Source organism: Lissotriton vulgaris, chromosome 1_1 (assembly GCF_964263255.1).
Source record: "Lissotriton vulgaris chromosome 1_1, aLisVul1.2, whole genome shotgun sequence".
NCBI lineage: Eukaryota > Metazoa > Chordata > Amphibia > Caudata > Salamandridae > Lissotriton > Lissotriton vulgaris.
The window spans coordinates 1,961,793,322-1,961,810,727 of NC_141685.1; the positions used below are offsets into that span (position 1 = coordinate 1,961,793,322).

At 46.1% G+C, this 17,406-nt stretch overlaps 1 protein-coding gene across 3 annotated transcripts in view; it reads right to left on the reverse strand.

Annotated features, from left to right (window-relative positions):
• The window catches only part of DMTF1 (cyclin D binding myb like transcription factor 1), a 482,730-nt gene that overhangs the window by 406,553 nt on the left and 58,771 nt on the right, over positions 1 to 17,406 (reverse strand). For 2 of the 3 annotated variants that reach the window (XM_086919720.1, XM_086919718.1), the window contains exon 3: positions 14,722 to 14,832. The exons of the other annotated variant lie outside the window; for it this stretch is intronic. In XM_086919720.1, the coding sequence (XP_086775846.1) occupies positions 14,722 to 14,832 (111 nt within the window). The remainder of the gene's footprint in view (positions 1 to 14,721; positions 14,833 to 17,406) is intronic. 3 annotated transcript variants of the gene reach the window in all.

Genomic DNA, 17,406 nt, shown 5'->3' on the forward strand with positions numbered 1-17,406 from the left:
AGGGAAAAGGCAGCGGAGAGCCCAAAGTCAACAATTAAAGGAGAGGATGTTAGGTTGTGGGCGGTTAATGCATTGTGATGCAGTGCTCCTTAAAGGGGTCAGTCTACAACTCTTTCCTAAATTGGAGCATCGTTGGGATGGTCAAGATGGATTCAGGGATTTTCTAGGTCCTATGTGATTAGTTCAAAAAGGTCTGTTTAGGTCTCGCGACCTATCAATGCGCGCAAGCGCATCGAGCGTAGCGAGAATTCATGTCCTCAAAACGCTCGTGAAACCAAGGGTTTCGTTCGTGCGGTTTTGTTTAAGTTCACGTGAATCACGTGACCAAACAAGCACGCGCATTCACGGCCGCACATCACATCAAAGGGCTTCGCCCAGCGTGCGCTCTGCGGCTTCTCCTCCCCTAATTATTCACGGCCGGCCGCAGGCCGGCCATACTTTCAGTTTCCCACCACTTGTGTTGTTCTCTCCCTTGTTTACATGGTGGCTGTGTGCCTTTCATGGCCGGCCGCAGGCCGGCCGTACTTTCAGTTTCCCACCACTCGTGTTGTTCTCTCCCTTGTTTACATGGTGGCAGTGTGCCTTTCATGGCCGGCCGCAGGCCGGCCGTACTTTCAGTTTCCCACCACTCGTGTTGTTCTCTCCCTTGTTTACATTGTGGCTGTGTGCCTTTATTTTGTTCAGCGCAGCTTGCTTAAACAACATTTAAAACATTCTGTGTGGCTTTCCGAGGGTCAACAGCTCACCGTCCCTTTAACTTGCATGTTGTCTTCCCGGTCTGCTCCTCCAATAGGCCGGTGCCTGCACCTTTAAATCCTGACTTCAGCGCTCCAGGGTTGTGACATCCTCTTTCACCACAACGTCCTGCTGTTCTTTTACCACTTTGTTAGAGTGCGTGGTTTTCTTGCTTTCTCTCTTGTTTATGTTTGTCATCCCTGAAGAGAGTTCCATTCACCTTCTTCATTTCCCAGCCACATTTAAGTTCCCCCACAGTACGTCTGCTCCCTTGCCTTCATCCGTTCATTTCTCCTCCCCCTCCCCAGCCAGCTTCCCCCAGGCCCCTGCTGCTTCACACCCGCATTGCCGCTCGGCCCCCTCCCCTGCCCGTCGTGTCGCATTTCTCCTCCCCCCTCCCCTTCTCTGCCTTCCCTCCGTCTAGTTCTATCTATTCTCTGTGTTAGGTAGGAAGTGGCTTCTCCATAATACTAAAATAGATCACCAGCACGTTTAAACATTCAGTATTTAGGTAGCAATCAAAAAAAAAACATGGGTCTGCATTTGCAGTACTACACAGACTCCAGTTTAGACTATTTTTCCAGGTAAATGCCTACTGAAATCGCTCTTCTTAGGGAGGTGGCTGTGGTGCATGTGAATCCATTATAAATACCGATGTAAGAGGACTCATATTACAGATGAGTAATGGGTCTTCTACATCATTTTATCTTATACCTACTCTGAAAGGCTGAAGACATTTGATGGACGCGGTTTAGAAGTTTTAAAGGGAGGGGGTACTTCCACTCTTCATGTCAGGTTTCGGTCTTGCGTTGCTGTATTGCTCAAAGAGCTCCAGTCCATAAAATGCATAACAATTTCATGTTTTTCAGCCTAGCATGGTCGAAGGGGTTTGTTAAGTAAACAAAAGAATAGCGGCCGCTCTGGGAAGCAGCATCTATACTCTGAAGACAGACTAGCTGTGGAGCAGACTTCCCAAGAGAAGGACAAGTTACTTATGTATAACTGCTTTTTTTTTAGAAAAAAGTCTGAAAACCTAACCCTGCAATCTAATTTTTGCTCGTCTGACCTAGATTGCTTGTGCCGAAACGCCTCTCTCGAGGCAGCTGTGTGCTTTACAAAACGTTTTTGTTTTGTATTTTACTTCTCCTTCAGGGGAATATATGTTGCAATCATAAGCACTTACAAGCCCTGCCCATGTCCTAGATCTAAAGGGCACCACTCCTACAAGGAAGCACTCTCTACCAGCAAACCAACACACCCAGTGAGCGTCAGATGATCCAGTTCTTTTGGAGAACTAAGGTTACGGCCAATTAACTTTGCCTTCTTCTGGAGATCTCTACTGATAATCATGATCACTGAATAGAATAGCAAGCTGGTCCATTAAGGAGGAAGAGAAGAAATACAGTAGTGGGCCTTAAATTATTCATCCAAACACATTTCGAAGGCCTAACTCGTTTGAGCAGCAGCTCAAGGGTCAGTTTCAAGACAGGGTCTTGTGAAAGCATGGTACACCTTCAGACTGCAGCTTTCCAAATTTCCTCTAATGGTAAGTTCCTTAGCAAGGCTGTAACAGCTGTTTTGCCTCTGACAGCATGATCCTTCGGTCTACCTGGCAAACCCTTTGTGAATTTGTGATAAAATGCTGCAGAATATCCACTTGCACAGATTGTTTGGAGGTGGATACACCTTCACGAACAGGCCCACAATTCACAAATACTTAGATTTATAAATTTCATGTTCTGCGTAGATAATATTGAAGAATACTTTACATCTAATGTATGCAGAGACCTTTCCACTGAGGTAGAAGGATGCAGAAACAAGCACTGGCGTTGCCAATAGGTCTCGCAGTAGGAAAGTTGGAGCTATTGGTTTTGTAAATGACAAAGCCCTTTATGTTTTTAAAATGAAAACAAAAATAAAAGGCATTGTTATTTGCAATTGTAATAGCTGCAACTTTCCTACTGCGAGACCTATTGGCAACGCCAGTGCTTGTTTCTTTTTTTACACTTTGTAGTCTTCTATATCATGGTAGTCGGTCTGTGGGCATACTGATGACGTGTTTGTCGACAAGATAAGCTAGGTTACTTGTTGTGATGGCTTTGTAACTGATGCAGCTGGTTTTGAAGAGGATGCCGAATAGTAAGTAGTCAATGGAATTCCATAATGATGAAGGTGATTTGATCATATTTCTTCATGCCCTGGAGGAGACGTCCTGCAGCGTATAGAACGCACATAAGGGCTGCCAGTGTGGCGTCTGGGAGGCCATGGAGTAGGGCATTACCACCCTCTAAATGCAAGAATACAAGAGCTGGAATAGCAGTTCTGAAGTTGCAATATTTTGCTTAAGGGTGAGGGTGGCGTACAGGGTGAATCCAAGTGTCCCGACATTTGGTGACAGTTGGGGTTCGAAGACGCCACGGTTCATGTCAGTGTGCTAGTTTTGTACTGTATCTTGTTTGTTGTTCTTGGCAATTAATGCAAATTCTCTCTTGGTTGGTTTGAGCTTCAGGTACGTGCTGGACATCCATGAATGGATGGTTTGCAAATAATATTTTATCATCATATGAGTAAATCTTGGTGCTGAAATCTATGAGAAGAGAACCACTCAGCTCTATTTACATGGTAAAGATGGCTGGAGACAATATAGTACACAGGTGATAGAGATCTTTCGTGACTTGAAGGTGACCATGTGAACATGCTAGTGTCTGTTGGAAAGGTAATAAGAGAACCAGTGAACACTGCCGGTGAATCCCATTTGCGACTCAATGGCAACTATAAAGGTGAAATGGCCGACAGTTGAAGGCAACTGAAAGGTCCAGCAATATCAGGAAACACGGGTATTGTTCATTTGTGGTTATTATTGCGTATGGCATGTAAGGTCAAAACAGATAGGGGAATGCCCCAATAACCCTAAAATACCTGGAATGTAAACATTCAAAATAACAGCATGGCAACCTGCAGGGGGATGAGTAACCGCGTTTAAGTTTGCTGCAGTGAAATAATTTAATTTAACACTAGGTCCTTAAAATCAATCAAATTAAACGGTTTATTCAACTATTATTATTATAGGATTGTCCATGAAGGTTTGCATTTCACAAACAAGTACCTGGAGCTCGATTAAAAATATCTCAAACCCATCACCATTAAACAAAAACTCGGTACAAAATAGCTTTCTTCCTTGTATTAAAACTAAACTTGGTTGTCCAAAATTGAATGTGCAATCCCCTTGAAGGTAGTCATCAAGAAAAATCAGATATCCGGGCAGTCATGCACTGTCCTTGTTTTAGAGTCCTAATAATTCCTTTGTTCTTTTGAAATTTATACAGATAGCTACGGCTGTGGATATTGTCAACGCGTTTCAGCAAAACTTAATTTGTAGGTATTTCAGGACTAGGACCATGACAGTCAATAAAAAATGTGCAGCAAAAAAAGCAGGTGTGTGGCACAAACTTTCCACTGTAGTGTCACTAATTATTTTTATCCAAGCTGCAATGTCCTAAAAGGTTCTGACTTTAAACAAAAAAAAGAGAGCACTGGAAAACCATCTTATTTTTATGATCTGTGTTTTTTTAATGAACATTGCTTTGCTAGTTTCTGCATGATCTGAGCAACAGCATTTTTAATCCGAACTTTTAATAACAAATTAATATTTGCTTTTTAGCGTGTTTAATTTCACACCACATATTTGACTTTTATTTTTGATGTCTACATCCATACTACAATCTCTATGATATGAAACAGCTTGGTACCAACAATTTATGTGGTTTGAGGGAAGCGCAGTAGTGTCACCACGTACTATAACGAATAAAGTATCCTGTAAAACATTTTCATGTTCCATGATTTTATAAAAGAATTGGTCCTTTGTCCTGGTTTCTCTATATTTTTATGGAACTCTTTGGTGAATTGCAATGTCGTTCTAAGGTAAAGCTACCTAATCCAGTCAGAAACATGTGCCTTATCTTCTGGCTCGTTTTGCATTATGTATGAAGATAGCTCTGCATGTACTATACGAAAGAAAGGTATAGGGTGCACAGAGTCCAGGGGATCACCAGAGGTATAGCAGAGCTTAAATTGGAAAATCACTAACAGCTCTATTTGTGGTAGTATGGTCGAGCAGTTAGGCTTATCAGGAGGGTGTGTTCAGCAATTATTGTATTCGCTGAATCAAGGCGGATGACACACTCAGACATAATCCAGATCAATTAGGTAAATATAACAAATATATACTTGTGGTTTATTTATAGAACCAAGCAGGACTTGGTAGAGGTAGGAAATAAGAATCTTTCACATGCACGACTGTTCAAGGAAATGTAGTTGTTCTTGTAATTCTAACAGTTACAAGTTGATATCAATTTTCAGAATGCTTGGCATTAAACAGTAAATACTCTCGGATTACGTTACATTAGCGCTCACTTTTCCCCATACATTAGCAGTTCTACATAAAACACTTTCTAGACCCAAATTCTCATACTACGAGTCCCTGTGGGAGGAAAAATGGTTATCGATCTCTGCAGTAAGTATCTGACTTATGAGGTTGAGGTATCGAAGTTAGGACCAGAGGGACACTCTAGTTGCACTACCAGCGACACTGGGGCAGCGTGGTGCAGGGGCCCAACGTTAGCTAGCAGGCTAAAAGGAGCCTTTGGTTGGGGACTGCTGGCGAGCAGGCCACTTGAGTGTGGGAGCAAAGCTCCTAAGGTTGTGGTCAGCACTGCAGTGGCCAACAGCTGACACAAGAACTGCACCGCCAGCGGCACCGAGGCAGCCGGGTGCAGGAGGTATAGCAGACGTTGGAGTCCCTGGGCTTCTCAGCGGAGACGTCTGTTTCGGAAAGTTTCAGGCTCTGTTGGGAGGACTTCTTGGAGGCGACCCACGACTGGGAAGGCTGAGTCCCCTCATCTTCAAGATGGAGGGGACTGAGATGTGTGCTTCACATCGCTTCCCTCACCTGAGGGGTGGGGTTGGCAATGGTGGTCACACCTCTCTTCCTAGCTTGGATATCCCGCAGATTCTCCCGCCCAATTGGGGGCCAGAACGGGTGGGTGCCAGTTTAGGGGGCAGCATATAGCAGGGACATCGTTCAAAGGCGGAAGGCCTTTGAAGCTTACCTTTTCTTGGGCGCAACCCATCTTGGGGGAGGAGGCATGACACCTCTGCCCAGGATGGGCTTTGTTTCTGGACCCAGAGAGCAGAGGGAGGCCCTCTACCCAGGGGTTTAGAAACATGTCTGGTGGTGGCAATGGCAGGCAGCCATTCAGAAACCACATTAGGGCTGGTCGATATTGCAGGGGGCATCTCTAAGATGCCCTTTGAGTGCATTTTACATTAAATCCCACACTGATGTCAGTTTGGGTTTAATGTATTGATAAGTTTGCTACCAAACTTCCCAGTTTTTAGTAAAGCCATTATGGATCTGTGGAGTTCGTAGTGACAAACCCCCAGACCATATATTCTTTATGGCTTTACTACATTTACAATGTCTATGAATGGACTTGGACACTGTACGTGTACAGGGCTCACGCCTTTGTACCCTCACCTTAGGACTAGTGCACCCTGCTAGAGGGATGACTTACCTAGGCCTTAGGCAGTGGATTGCAAGCATGGCACGCAAGGGTGTGGGTTAAGGTGCAGGGCCTCTGGGGTGTAACAATAGGTGCTGCAGCCCTCAGAGGGCTTCCTTGTTCACAGTGCCCATGGTACCATTTACAAGGGGCTTGCTAGTGGCCAGGGATGTGCCAGTTGTGGATACAAAGGTACAATTTCAGGAAAGAACACAGGCCCCGGGAACCTGATTAGCAGGGACCCAGGGAACATAAATTCAAAGTGCATCAGAAATCTGGCAAAAAGTGGGGAGGGGGCTACTTCAACAGAAACCCAATTTCCTACACAATCCCCTTCCCCCCAGCCCAAAGGCAGGAGACTCAGCCAAACCTGGGAGAGTTTACCTAATATTTCAGGCCAGGAAGAGTAGAGGAAGTGGTAAGAAAGTTGCAGGGCCTACTCTGTATACATCCTTCTGTCTAGGTCAGTCCCCCTGGGGTGCTGGCCTACCTCAACAGTTACAGGACCCAATTCCCAATGCTCCTATCCTAACTCTTTAGTGTCTATAACCCATCTTTTTAGTTTGGATTCAGAGGTGCCTACCTCTGCAAATTCTAACTCAGCTAAGGCAAGTCCTAACTTGTTAACAAGGTTAACCATAGCTTGAGTAACCCCACCATGACCAACAGGGTCAGGGGGCCTTACTTGCTTTTTGGAAGGGGGCTGGACCACCATGCCAAGCACAGTGATGCCATGAAGGCTAACACCCAGCAGAGGCCACTGACATCTGTCAGTGCCCAAAACCACACCTTTAGCTCTTCACTGGTAGGTGAAGGGACAAACTAACATGCTTATTTGGGTTCTGGTGGCTCTTCAGCTGTTTTAGTGTAGGGGGCCACTACGCTTTGTAGTGAACACCCTTCTTCCATCCTCTGTTCTGTCAGTTGAGGAGCCACCAATTCAGGCTGGACAGTTGCCTGACTAGTCAGGTCTTTTTGTGGGCTAGGGTGGGCTTCACCAGTGCCAATTTTGGGGTTCTCCCTTACTGTGATAGAATATCCCTGTCCCAGCGGAACTGTGGCTTACAGTTGTCTACCTTCCCTACAGGGTCTCTTCTTTTTCTTTGGGGGCTTATCTGCACTAACTGCAGGGTCAGCCCTCACAGTATCCTTGGGTGGGGACTGGCATTGGACCAGTACCCTACTTTGGTTCAGACCAAATTCTGGGTTGTCATTCCCAAGGAGACAGTCCAGTGGAAAGTCTTTATTGAATAACACCTTTCTCCAACTAAGGGACGCAGCTATTTCTAGGGGCACTATTGCCACAGGCCTAGCAGTGACCTTCCGTTGGGATAACTCTTTTTGTCTCCCCTGGGACATACTAGTTTGAGAGTGCCAACCTGTCAAGCCCCACAGTGTGACTGGCACAGGTATCTCTCAGGGCAGTGGCTGGAATTCCATTTACCAGTAGACGGTAGAAGTGTCTATTCCCCTCTGTACTCTTCAACTCACCTTTCCGGACCATTTTTCAGTTGAAGGCTAGGAAGACTTCCTCATCTGAGGAACCACCCTCAAAGGCTACACTGGCAACCCCTAGAGCTATACTAGGGGCACTGATTTTAGGATAGCTAGGGTCCTTGGTGTCTTGACAGTTGTGACACCATACCTTGTTGGGATCCCAATTTTTACCTTGATGCCCAGTTTGAGGTTGGGAGGTGTCTTTGGGCCCACCCTCCTGGGCAGGTTTTTGGGGGTTGGGAGAGGGGTCTACCTGGAACTCCTTTTTTTTTTAATCTTTAGGAATCTCACTCTCTTTCCTCGGGTCAACCCCACTGGACGTCTTGGTCACCCTTGTCTTGACCAAGTGGTTTGCCTTATTTCCCAATTCTTGGGGAGAAATTGTACCCACGTCTACCAGATGCTGATGTAACGTCTCATCGATGCAGTTACTTAAAATGTGTTCTTCCATAAACAAATTATAAAGACCATCATAATCTTGCACTTTACTTCCAGACAACCAGCCACCTAGTGTTTTACTGAGTAGTCTATGAATTCCACCAAGAACCGACTGCGAGACTTCTGATCCCCCCAAACGCAATTCTGTACTCCTCAATAGGGAGTCCAAATCTCCTAATCAGGGTGCCCTTTATGAGTAAATAGGACACTGTTTCTGTCCCACTAAGGGTCAGAAGTTTGTCTCTGCACTTACCAGAGAACAGTTCCCATAGGTGTGTCCCCTAGTGAAATGTCCTCACTTTCCTGGCTTCACAAGGCCTCTCAAAGGCTGTGAACCATTTGGTGATGTCATCATCATCTTCATATTTATGAGACAATCCTTCTGGGGATTTTAGGATCATAAGACCCTTCTTTTTCTTAGCTTTTTAGATTGCTACCACCGTTGATGGGTCCTATGCTCATCTCTGCTCGCTCGCTCTCTCTCTCTCTAGAGCTAGAAGCCTAGTCTCTTGGCCATCCTTTCTAAAAAGGAGGTTGTCCTCACTGTCTGGTAGAGAGTTGCCCCTCTACCTCTTGGGTGTGGAGGGTAGGACAAACTACAATAAAAAAAGTACAGATAACGACAATACAAAAATCGGTGCTAGAATGATCAGACCTGTGAAGTTCAACATCTTTGAGCACCAGATAGAAGAGCAGATGTTAGCTGATGGAAGAAGTCACTCTAATTCCTCTTCTAGTTCATTAGCTGTATTTTCACACAATGTTATTTATCAAATGCTTTTGTTATTTCTATTGTGGAGGTCAAAAATGGAACTGGTATAACTCAATGAATATATTTATATATTGGAATAGACATGTTTGTGACAAACTAATCTGGTTTCAAGCACAGTCCCAATCGCAACCATCTATGATTGAATAGCAAGATATCACCTTGGTAAGGAGAGCGGGTGGTATAAAACCTAAATTAAGCAAAAGACGACATCCATCCAAGGCATTAACAATCCAAGCAGTCATTTTAAGCACATATGAGGTTTCCAATCAAAGCACTGTGAAAGACCACTGAAATATTAGTGTATATTCACAAGCAACCTCAATTCTGTGAAGCACTAATTAATTGTTTTCTCAAAAAAATACGGTTTTAAAATGCATTATATTTAAGTAAATTTTCACAAAACGGATGGGATGGTGCTATATAAAGCACAACCTTAATGTACATGCTCACTACTTGTATGGTATGCAAATGCTACTGGAATCTTTGTGCCGTTTACATCTGAAGGATTCTGAATGACTGGAGTTAAAGTGATCTGTTGATATTTCATCAGGTTCATGTTTGTATTATGTAGACATAAGTAACACTGGGTTAGTTGTGTGCAGGTTGGAACAGCCTAATGTAATGATTCGCTATGGATTATATAATACGGGCTTCTCCAACGAGTAGCTCGTGAGCTAGTGGCAGCCCTCTAGGTCCCTGCACGTAGCTCTTCTGTGTGCAACTCAGACTACTAAATCAGAAGCTTTTACTTTATTGAATATGTATACTAAATTTAGAGTGCATGGCTAAGACAAAAAAAATATATATTTTGAGAACTCAAACTGATATATGAAGAACATGGCTGAATTTTCAACATTTTTTTACAAATGGTTTTTATTACCTAGGTGCCAGAGGCATTTCAGCGATAGCGGTTATGTATTACCCACGTGGAGAGATTCCATATTGGCAATGCCTTTTACACATTACTGCTTGCAACCATGCCTGCTGCACCGATATTATTGCCAGTAGTGACTTTGCTTATGGTAGCCACTATTGTAATCTCTTTTGATCACTTTTACAACACAAATAATATTAGAATCTATTGATTAGTTCTATTGAACATAAGTAGCTCTTATTACAGTGAAGGTTGGAGACCCCTGATAGAATATATAGTGGTGGCTAGGTCAGTGTACAGCATTGTGTGCATGAATGTTTGAGGCGAAGGACATTTATTGTTTGTTCTAGTCTGTTCTGGTGTGTGGTTGTCCATTGCTTGGCCTCAGATGGTTAAGTTTTGCAGCATCGCTGCCCATTATGTGCCTTTGATACCATTCTGGAAGTGGACATGGTTGGTGTAAGTTAATGACTTCTGGATAGATTGATAAAACAATATTGCTATGTCAGTATAACTAGCACCACTGAGGTTGCAAATTATATGAATGTGTTGAGTGCATGATGCTCACAGTAGTTTCTAATGAGTACTGCTGGTGTAATGTGATGTGCAAGTAGAACTTAATCTGAATGTATTGTTTGGGTGGCAAATGCACAGCACATAAAAGTCATGGAGTAGTGGTTTACTATTTATTGAATGACAGAGGTAAATTTTCTTAGACGATTACTACAATATAAGTATATAAGGATTAACAAATGTGATACTGAACATGCTTACTTAGTTTTGATTTTTGAGGTGTTTAGCCTGAATCACGCTACTACCCTTTTTTCCCCAGATCCTTCTTGGACAACAGACATTGTCCAAGAAGGATTAGATTTTGGTGATTTATTCCAGTGATATTTTCAGTCACAAACAAAGTATTATTTGAGAAACAGCAGAAGTTAGCATTCATTCCTCTCAAATATCATCTTCAGCTAAAAGAGAAAAATGTATCTAATACACATAATAAATACATTTAGTTAATAGTTTCTGCTTTAATTGAAGAAAAATAACATCTCAAGACACAGGAAGGTGAAAACTAAAATGTAAATGCCAGCATTTGTAAAGCGCACCACTACCTTCGACGGAGGTGTCCCGGGGCTAGGGGCCCTCGGGAAGATTAAGCAAGCTATTGCCCTGAGTCACATGGTGCTGGGCTAACCTGCTGCCGTAGCAGGGGATCAAACTGAACCCTGTGGTCTGGAGTCAGGCACCCTGCCCGCTGCGCCACACCTCTTCCACTTTAAATCAAACATAGGGGCAAACGTGAAATCCGGCACAGGCAACTTTTGATTTAAAGCCAACAACGCTAAACTAACTTGCACAGGCCATTTTTAGGTCTCGGCTAGCGTAGGCTGCACACATGCGCAGTCTCGCTGGTGAGAATTAATGACTGAGTAGCGAGGGTAAACCCCGCCCCTATTCCCCATTGGCTGGCCTCCTAAACGGCGGCCAGCCATTGGAGAAGAGGTCTCAGTGTCGTCATTCTCTCGCTGTAAGCACCGTCCTTTTCGTATTGGCTGGAATGTAAACAACAAGTCTAAAACACGGCCGTTGTTTACATTCCAGCCAATGGAGAAGAGGGGCGAAAGAAAAAACACGCCCCCCAGTCTGCAAAGGACGGGGCTGTTTTGCCATCTCTAGCTTCATTCTTGTGGGGTTCCGCCTGAGGCTGTAACGTCGATCCCATCTAAATCCCAACTACGGTCTATGCTCTTCAAAGATACCCCACTGAACTTAAATAGGCGCTGCACAGTGTTGCTGCTTGCAAGCGGCGGCCATGAGGGTGAAGGGGCTTTGTGCGGTGGGGCTGCCGCGGTGCGCTACACACGGGCGGGCGCCCGCCCTGTCCCTGCTTCCCTTGTTTGGGACGCAAGCCACGCTGCCCCAGGTATCTTTAGTACTGAGGGTGTCGACTTCAGAAGAATTAAAAGCTAAACTGGTGATCTCTGGGTGACATTTTGCTGTTTGAATGCTGGAACACACACATCTGTCTGCAGTGAGTGCTCAAATCACTGATGTTTTAGTCACGCTCAGTTCTACAAAGATACCCAGCTGAACTTAAAAAGGTGCTGCGCAGTGTTGTGCTCACACGCGGCGGCCGTGAGGGTGAAGGGGCTTTGTGCGGTGGGGCTGCTTGAGGAGGGAGGGGCAGTGCCACCAGGATCGTCTTCTACAGCTTGCTGCTGCGCGCCCCCACTTCGCGAGCGGTGGGCCCAGGACTCCGTGGGCTGCCGACTGCCCTGGTAACAAAACTCGCTCGCACTGCACAAAACCCCGCAAGTAGAGAAAAATCCGACATTTACAAATTTTTGTTTGCACAGTGGCAAGTTTTGTGTCATGTCCTTGGAGAGTTTATGAATACTGTTCCCTGCGTGGGACAGGCAGGACAATTGTCACGCCTATAATTTATCCACCTTTGTGTACATTTTAATGTTTTACTTTAGCGGTGTTATCAGCAAGGGTCTGCTCGTGTGATTTTGAACCTTAGATGTTCCATTCTTTGGTCATTGAGTACTAGGTCGCTGTTCCCGCACAAACTTCAAAGGCAAGGCAACCTTGCACCAACAACGCGACTCGCTTGCTAGAGGGCCTTGCATTATTACAGTTGCTTATTCAAGAACGTTAATGTGCAACCAAAACCCCTCCCATAGGTGTAAACCATGTCGCTTTCTTTCCCTCCAGATTTCGAATGCTGCTAAGTGAGCGCACCTACAAGCTTCTGCATCACACTTGGAACTTGTGTTTTTACACAAGGTTGATCCATAGCAGATTTTCAAGATAACTACTGACTGCGCGCTCCTATCTGAGAACTGTTTAAGGTGTGTGGCTGTGTGTGTGTGTGGCTGAGTGTGTGTGTGGCTGTGTGTGTGTGTGTGGCTGTCTGTGTGTGTGTGGCTGTATGTGTGTGTGTGGCTGGCTGTGTGTGTGTGGCTGGCTGTGTGTGTGTGGCTGGCTGTGTGTGTGTGTGGCTGGCTGTGTGTGTGTGTGGCTGGCTGTGTGTGTGTGTGTGTGGCTGGCTGTGTGTGTGTGTGTGGCTGGCTGTGTGTGTGTGTGGCTGAGTATGTGTGTGAGGGTGTGTGTGTGGGGGGGTGTGTGTCTGTGTGTGGGGGTGTGTGGCTGTGTGTGTGTGTGTCTGAGTGTGTGTGTGTCTGAGTGTGTGTGTGTGTGTGTCTGAGTGTGTGTGTGTGTGTCTGAGTGTGTGTGTCTGAGTGTGTGTGTGTGTCTGAGTGTGTGTGTGTCTGAGTGTGTGTGTGTGTGTGGCTGTGTGTGTGTGGTTGTGTGTGTGTGGTTGTGTGTGTGGTTGTGTGGTTGTGTGTGTGGTTGTGTGTGTGTGTGTGGTTGTGTGTGTGTGGGTGTGGCTGTGTGTGTGTGGTTGTGTGTGTGTGTGGTTTTGTGTGTGTGTGGTTGTGTCTGAGTGTGTGTGTGTGTCTGAGTGTGTGTGTGTGTGTGTCTGAGTGTGTGTGTGTCTGAGTGTGTGTGTGGCTGTGTGTGTGTGGCTGTGTGTGTGTGTGGCTGTGTGTGTGTGTGTGGCTGTGTGTGTGTGTGGCTGTGTGTGTGTGGCTGTGTGTGTGTGGCTGTGTGTGTGTGGCTGTGTGTGTGTGGCTGTGTGTGGCTGTGGCTGTGTGTGGCTGTGGCTGTGTGTGGCTGTGTGTGGCTGTGTGTGTGCGTGCGTGGCTGTGTGTGTGTGTGCGTGGCTGTGTGTGTGCGTGGCTGTGTGTGTGTGTGTGGCTGTGTGTGTGTGTGGCTGTGTGTGTGTGGCTGTGTGTGTGTGGCTGTGTGTGTGTGGCTGTGTGGCTGTGTGTGTGTGGCTGTGTGTGTGTGGCTGTGTGTGTGTGGCTGTGTGTGTGTGGCTGTGTGTGTGGCTGTGTGTGTGTGGCTGTGTGTGTGTGGCTGTGTGTGTGTGGCTGTGTGTGTGGCTGTGTGTGTGTGGCTGTGTGTGTGTGGCTGTGTGTGTGTGGCTGTGTGTGTGGCTGTGTGTGTGGCTGTGTGTGTGTGGCTGTGTGTGTGTGGCTGTGTGTGTGGCTGTGTGTGTGTGTGGCTGTGTGTGTGTGGCTGTGTGTGTGTGTGGCTGTGTGTGTGTGTGTGGCTGTGTGTGTGTGTGTGGCTGTGTGTGTGGCTGTGTGTGTGTGTGGCTGTGTGTGTGTGTGTGTGTGGCTGTGTGTGTGTGTGTGTGTGTGGCTGTGTGTGTGTGTGGCTGTGTGGCTCTGTGGCTGTGTGTGTGGCTCTGTGGCTGTGTGTGTGGCTCTCCGTCTGTGGGTGTGGTGCAAATGCAATAGGTCTCGTATTTGCAAGAGATTAAGCTATTGGTATTGTAAATGACAATGCCATTTATTTATCTGTTTTCAAAACCAACACATAAATAAAAGGTTTGTAATTTACAATGCCAATAGCTCTACCTTTTTCCGAAAACGAGACCGGTGCATTGTAAATGCTTGTTCGAACTGGCGATAAAGGGCCTTTTAAAATATTCTGATCTCAACTTGCCCCTGATATCAGATGATTAGGCTTACTAATATCAAACACTGAGGCTTCTGCCACACATTGATGGCAGGAAGGTGTTCTGTGGCTATAGCTTTGCTTACTCGCTCTTCCCTCCCCAGTCTTGGAAAAGGACATAAGGAGTTGGCAATATGGGATTAATTTGAGACATGGGTGTGCTATGTGGGATCCTCTGATAAATACTTTTTGTTCGCTCATTTAAACTGTAACTGTCTGAAATCTTAAACTGATAAAAAGGATAATAACCTAGTTTGTAATTAATAAACAAAATAGATTATATTTGTTTACAGATCTTTTTTACTTACTAGCAAGTATTGAAATACATGGAGTGGATTCATCTGCACTTTGACTATCCTCAGAAAAACAGAATCGTTTTTGAGATGGTTCTAAGTTTTCTTCGGAGTTCACTTCATGACCTAAAAAAAAAATATATATGCGCATAAGAGTCGGCAAAAACATAATTTGTCAAACCACGTTAGCAATGTGATGTGAGCACAGATGAATGCACATTCACTAATCTTTGTAAATAACTTTTCAAAGATTTTCATGAAAACTACATAGACCAAATGATGCATCAAACATACGTTTTGGATATCATAAAACAATGCATTTGGCATTATTGCTTTCTTGTTCAATAGGACCTTTAGTGCACCATAGATACATGACAATTCTGATTTGAACTGAATTCTTCTACAGCAAACTATCAAAAACCAAAACGCTTTTTGTGTATCTTAATTAAACCATTGAAATTTGCAAGAAAAAGAATTGCAAGACAAAGCTAAGAGCATCTCGATTCTATGTCAGGACCGGAGGCTTCAGATTATGCTTTTCCTTCTTCGCTTTTAATTAATACAGAAAAACACAGCAGCCAGAAAAGCATTAACATAAGCCCTAAATCCCAGAACAAGGATAAGGCTTAGAAGAAAAACATAAAAAAGGCCACAGATTTGCACCAGAACTACAAATCCCATCATGTCCATCAAGTCAGTCCACAGAGTAGTCCTTCGCCAATGTCCACAACAGATAGATAGGACGTCCCTCCTGTGACCACTTCCTCTTTCTTCGCTGCTTCGCAGCCAGTTAAGTGGTTTTTGATTTCTCTCTGAACATTTCGTGATTTATGATAATTTGCCTATGTGTGTTTGCCTAGGGCTCTTCAAAGGCTGTTTTCACTTGTGTTGTTAATCTTTGTTGCCTTGCAGAGCCCGTTTTTTCAATCGCGGGAACGTTTTTCGTTCCTCACGCGATCTCCCTGAATTGCGGCGCAGTTCCTGCTGCCAAGGGGGAGCCAAAGCGTCTTGTTGGTTTCAGCGCGGCTCTTCACACACTGAGAGCCGTGCTGAGGTGAACGACCCGCTGGAGCCTTCCCCGGCGCCTCACCTTGACGCCCAGGCCTCCTGGGTCATTACTGTGCCCTCATTTATCAATTAACGCCCCTCGGGGGGTCTGTACAGCGGTTCCAACCGTCTTTGCCGCCTGAGGGCGTTTTTTCTGCACGAGCGCGTTATCGCGTCTTATTATACCTGCTGAGTTCTGAAACACATCCACAGCGCGCAGGGAGGTGGCATAGACCCTGTCTGTGAGAGGGTCAGCGCGCTGAGGGGTTAGTGCTTCCCCAGTTCCAGTTCTACCGTACCCAAATAGCCGCAGACGATGGTCTGCCATAAAGTGCGCTGGTTTCCTGCGCAACCCTGATCCACTGCCCCAGCCTATTTTTTTCCCCTAGCAGGAGGTGGGTGTGTAGTTTAGATGGATCAGGAGGAGTACTACGAGGAAGAGGAGACTCATAGTTACCTGAACGATGATGAGCTTTTCAATGTCGTTGACAATTCTATATACCGCTGTGTCACTGAGGTGGTAGGGCCTATGGAGGAGCGCTCATCTGCCCGCATTATAAAAGAGTGCGAGAGAGTTGCGCAGGCCCACTTGGGGAATTCTGGGTCTATACCTGCCCCAGCAGGGATACCCCCCCAGCTCCCAAAAAGGTTTGTAGGGCGGGGGTTTCTGGGGTGGCGCAGGGTGTGTACCGAGACGCTTTTGAACGTTTACGTGACGCTTTTTTGGCTAAGGCGACTGTGCCCACCCCAGCGCCTCCGCCGACCCCTTTGGGATCGATTGGCACGGCACCCTCGTCCCCCGGCAGGATGATCCCAGCAGACACAGACTATGAGGATGAGGATGGGTCTGTGCGTTCTTGGCGCCCGTCGGGCTTGGCCGCGGAGTTACCCCAGGATAGTTCTGGCATGCTGGACCCGGATGAGATAATGCATCCGCGGTCGGCTGCTTGGACCCCGGGGGACAGGGTGGCGAAGTTCGGGGCGAGTCGCATATGCAAGCCCCTGGACAAGGAAGCACGGAGCTGTCTGCGTGGGGAGTGTCCTAGACCTACTCTAGAGGGAAAGGTGGCGCTTACTCCGGAACTAGACCCGAAAATGGCCACTTTCCTTGCGAAATTCATTAAAAGACCCTCGCAAGGGCATTGACCGTTCCTGGCGCTCCTGTCAGGATAAGTTGCTGGATGCAATAGGGCCTATAACAAAGATCCTGGATATGGCGGAGGAGGAGGATAAAGTGAAAGGAGCCGCCATTTCCCCCGACATCCTGTCGAATTGGGCACAAAGGGTGGTGGTCTTTCTAGGAAACGCCAATTCCGCCCTCTCGACCGAACGCTGGCGGGAGCAGTGGCCCAAGGGGGCTCTTCTGGGACCCTTTTATAAAAGAGTCAGGCAAGTTTGTCTCGACCTTTACGTCCCTGGACAGGGCCCAGTCGAGCATCAAGAAAGTGTTTCAACAACGTTTCTCCCGCGGGGCCGGTCGCGGTGGTGGCCGCGCGACCGGCTGTGGCGGTCAGCAGTACGCTAAACAGAGGGCAAGGCTCCGGCAGAGGTCAATACAACACCTCAGCGAATTACAACAACTTCTAGCCTACCAGAGGCCAGCACTTTCGAGGGGGATTAAAGAACAACCGTGGAAATACCAGTTCAAACGGT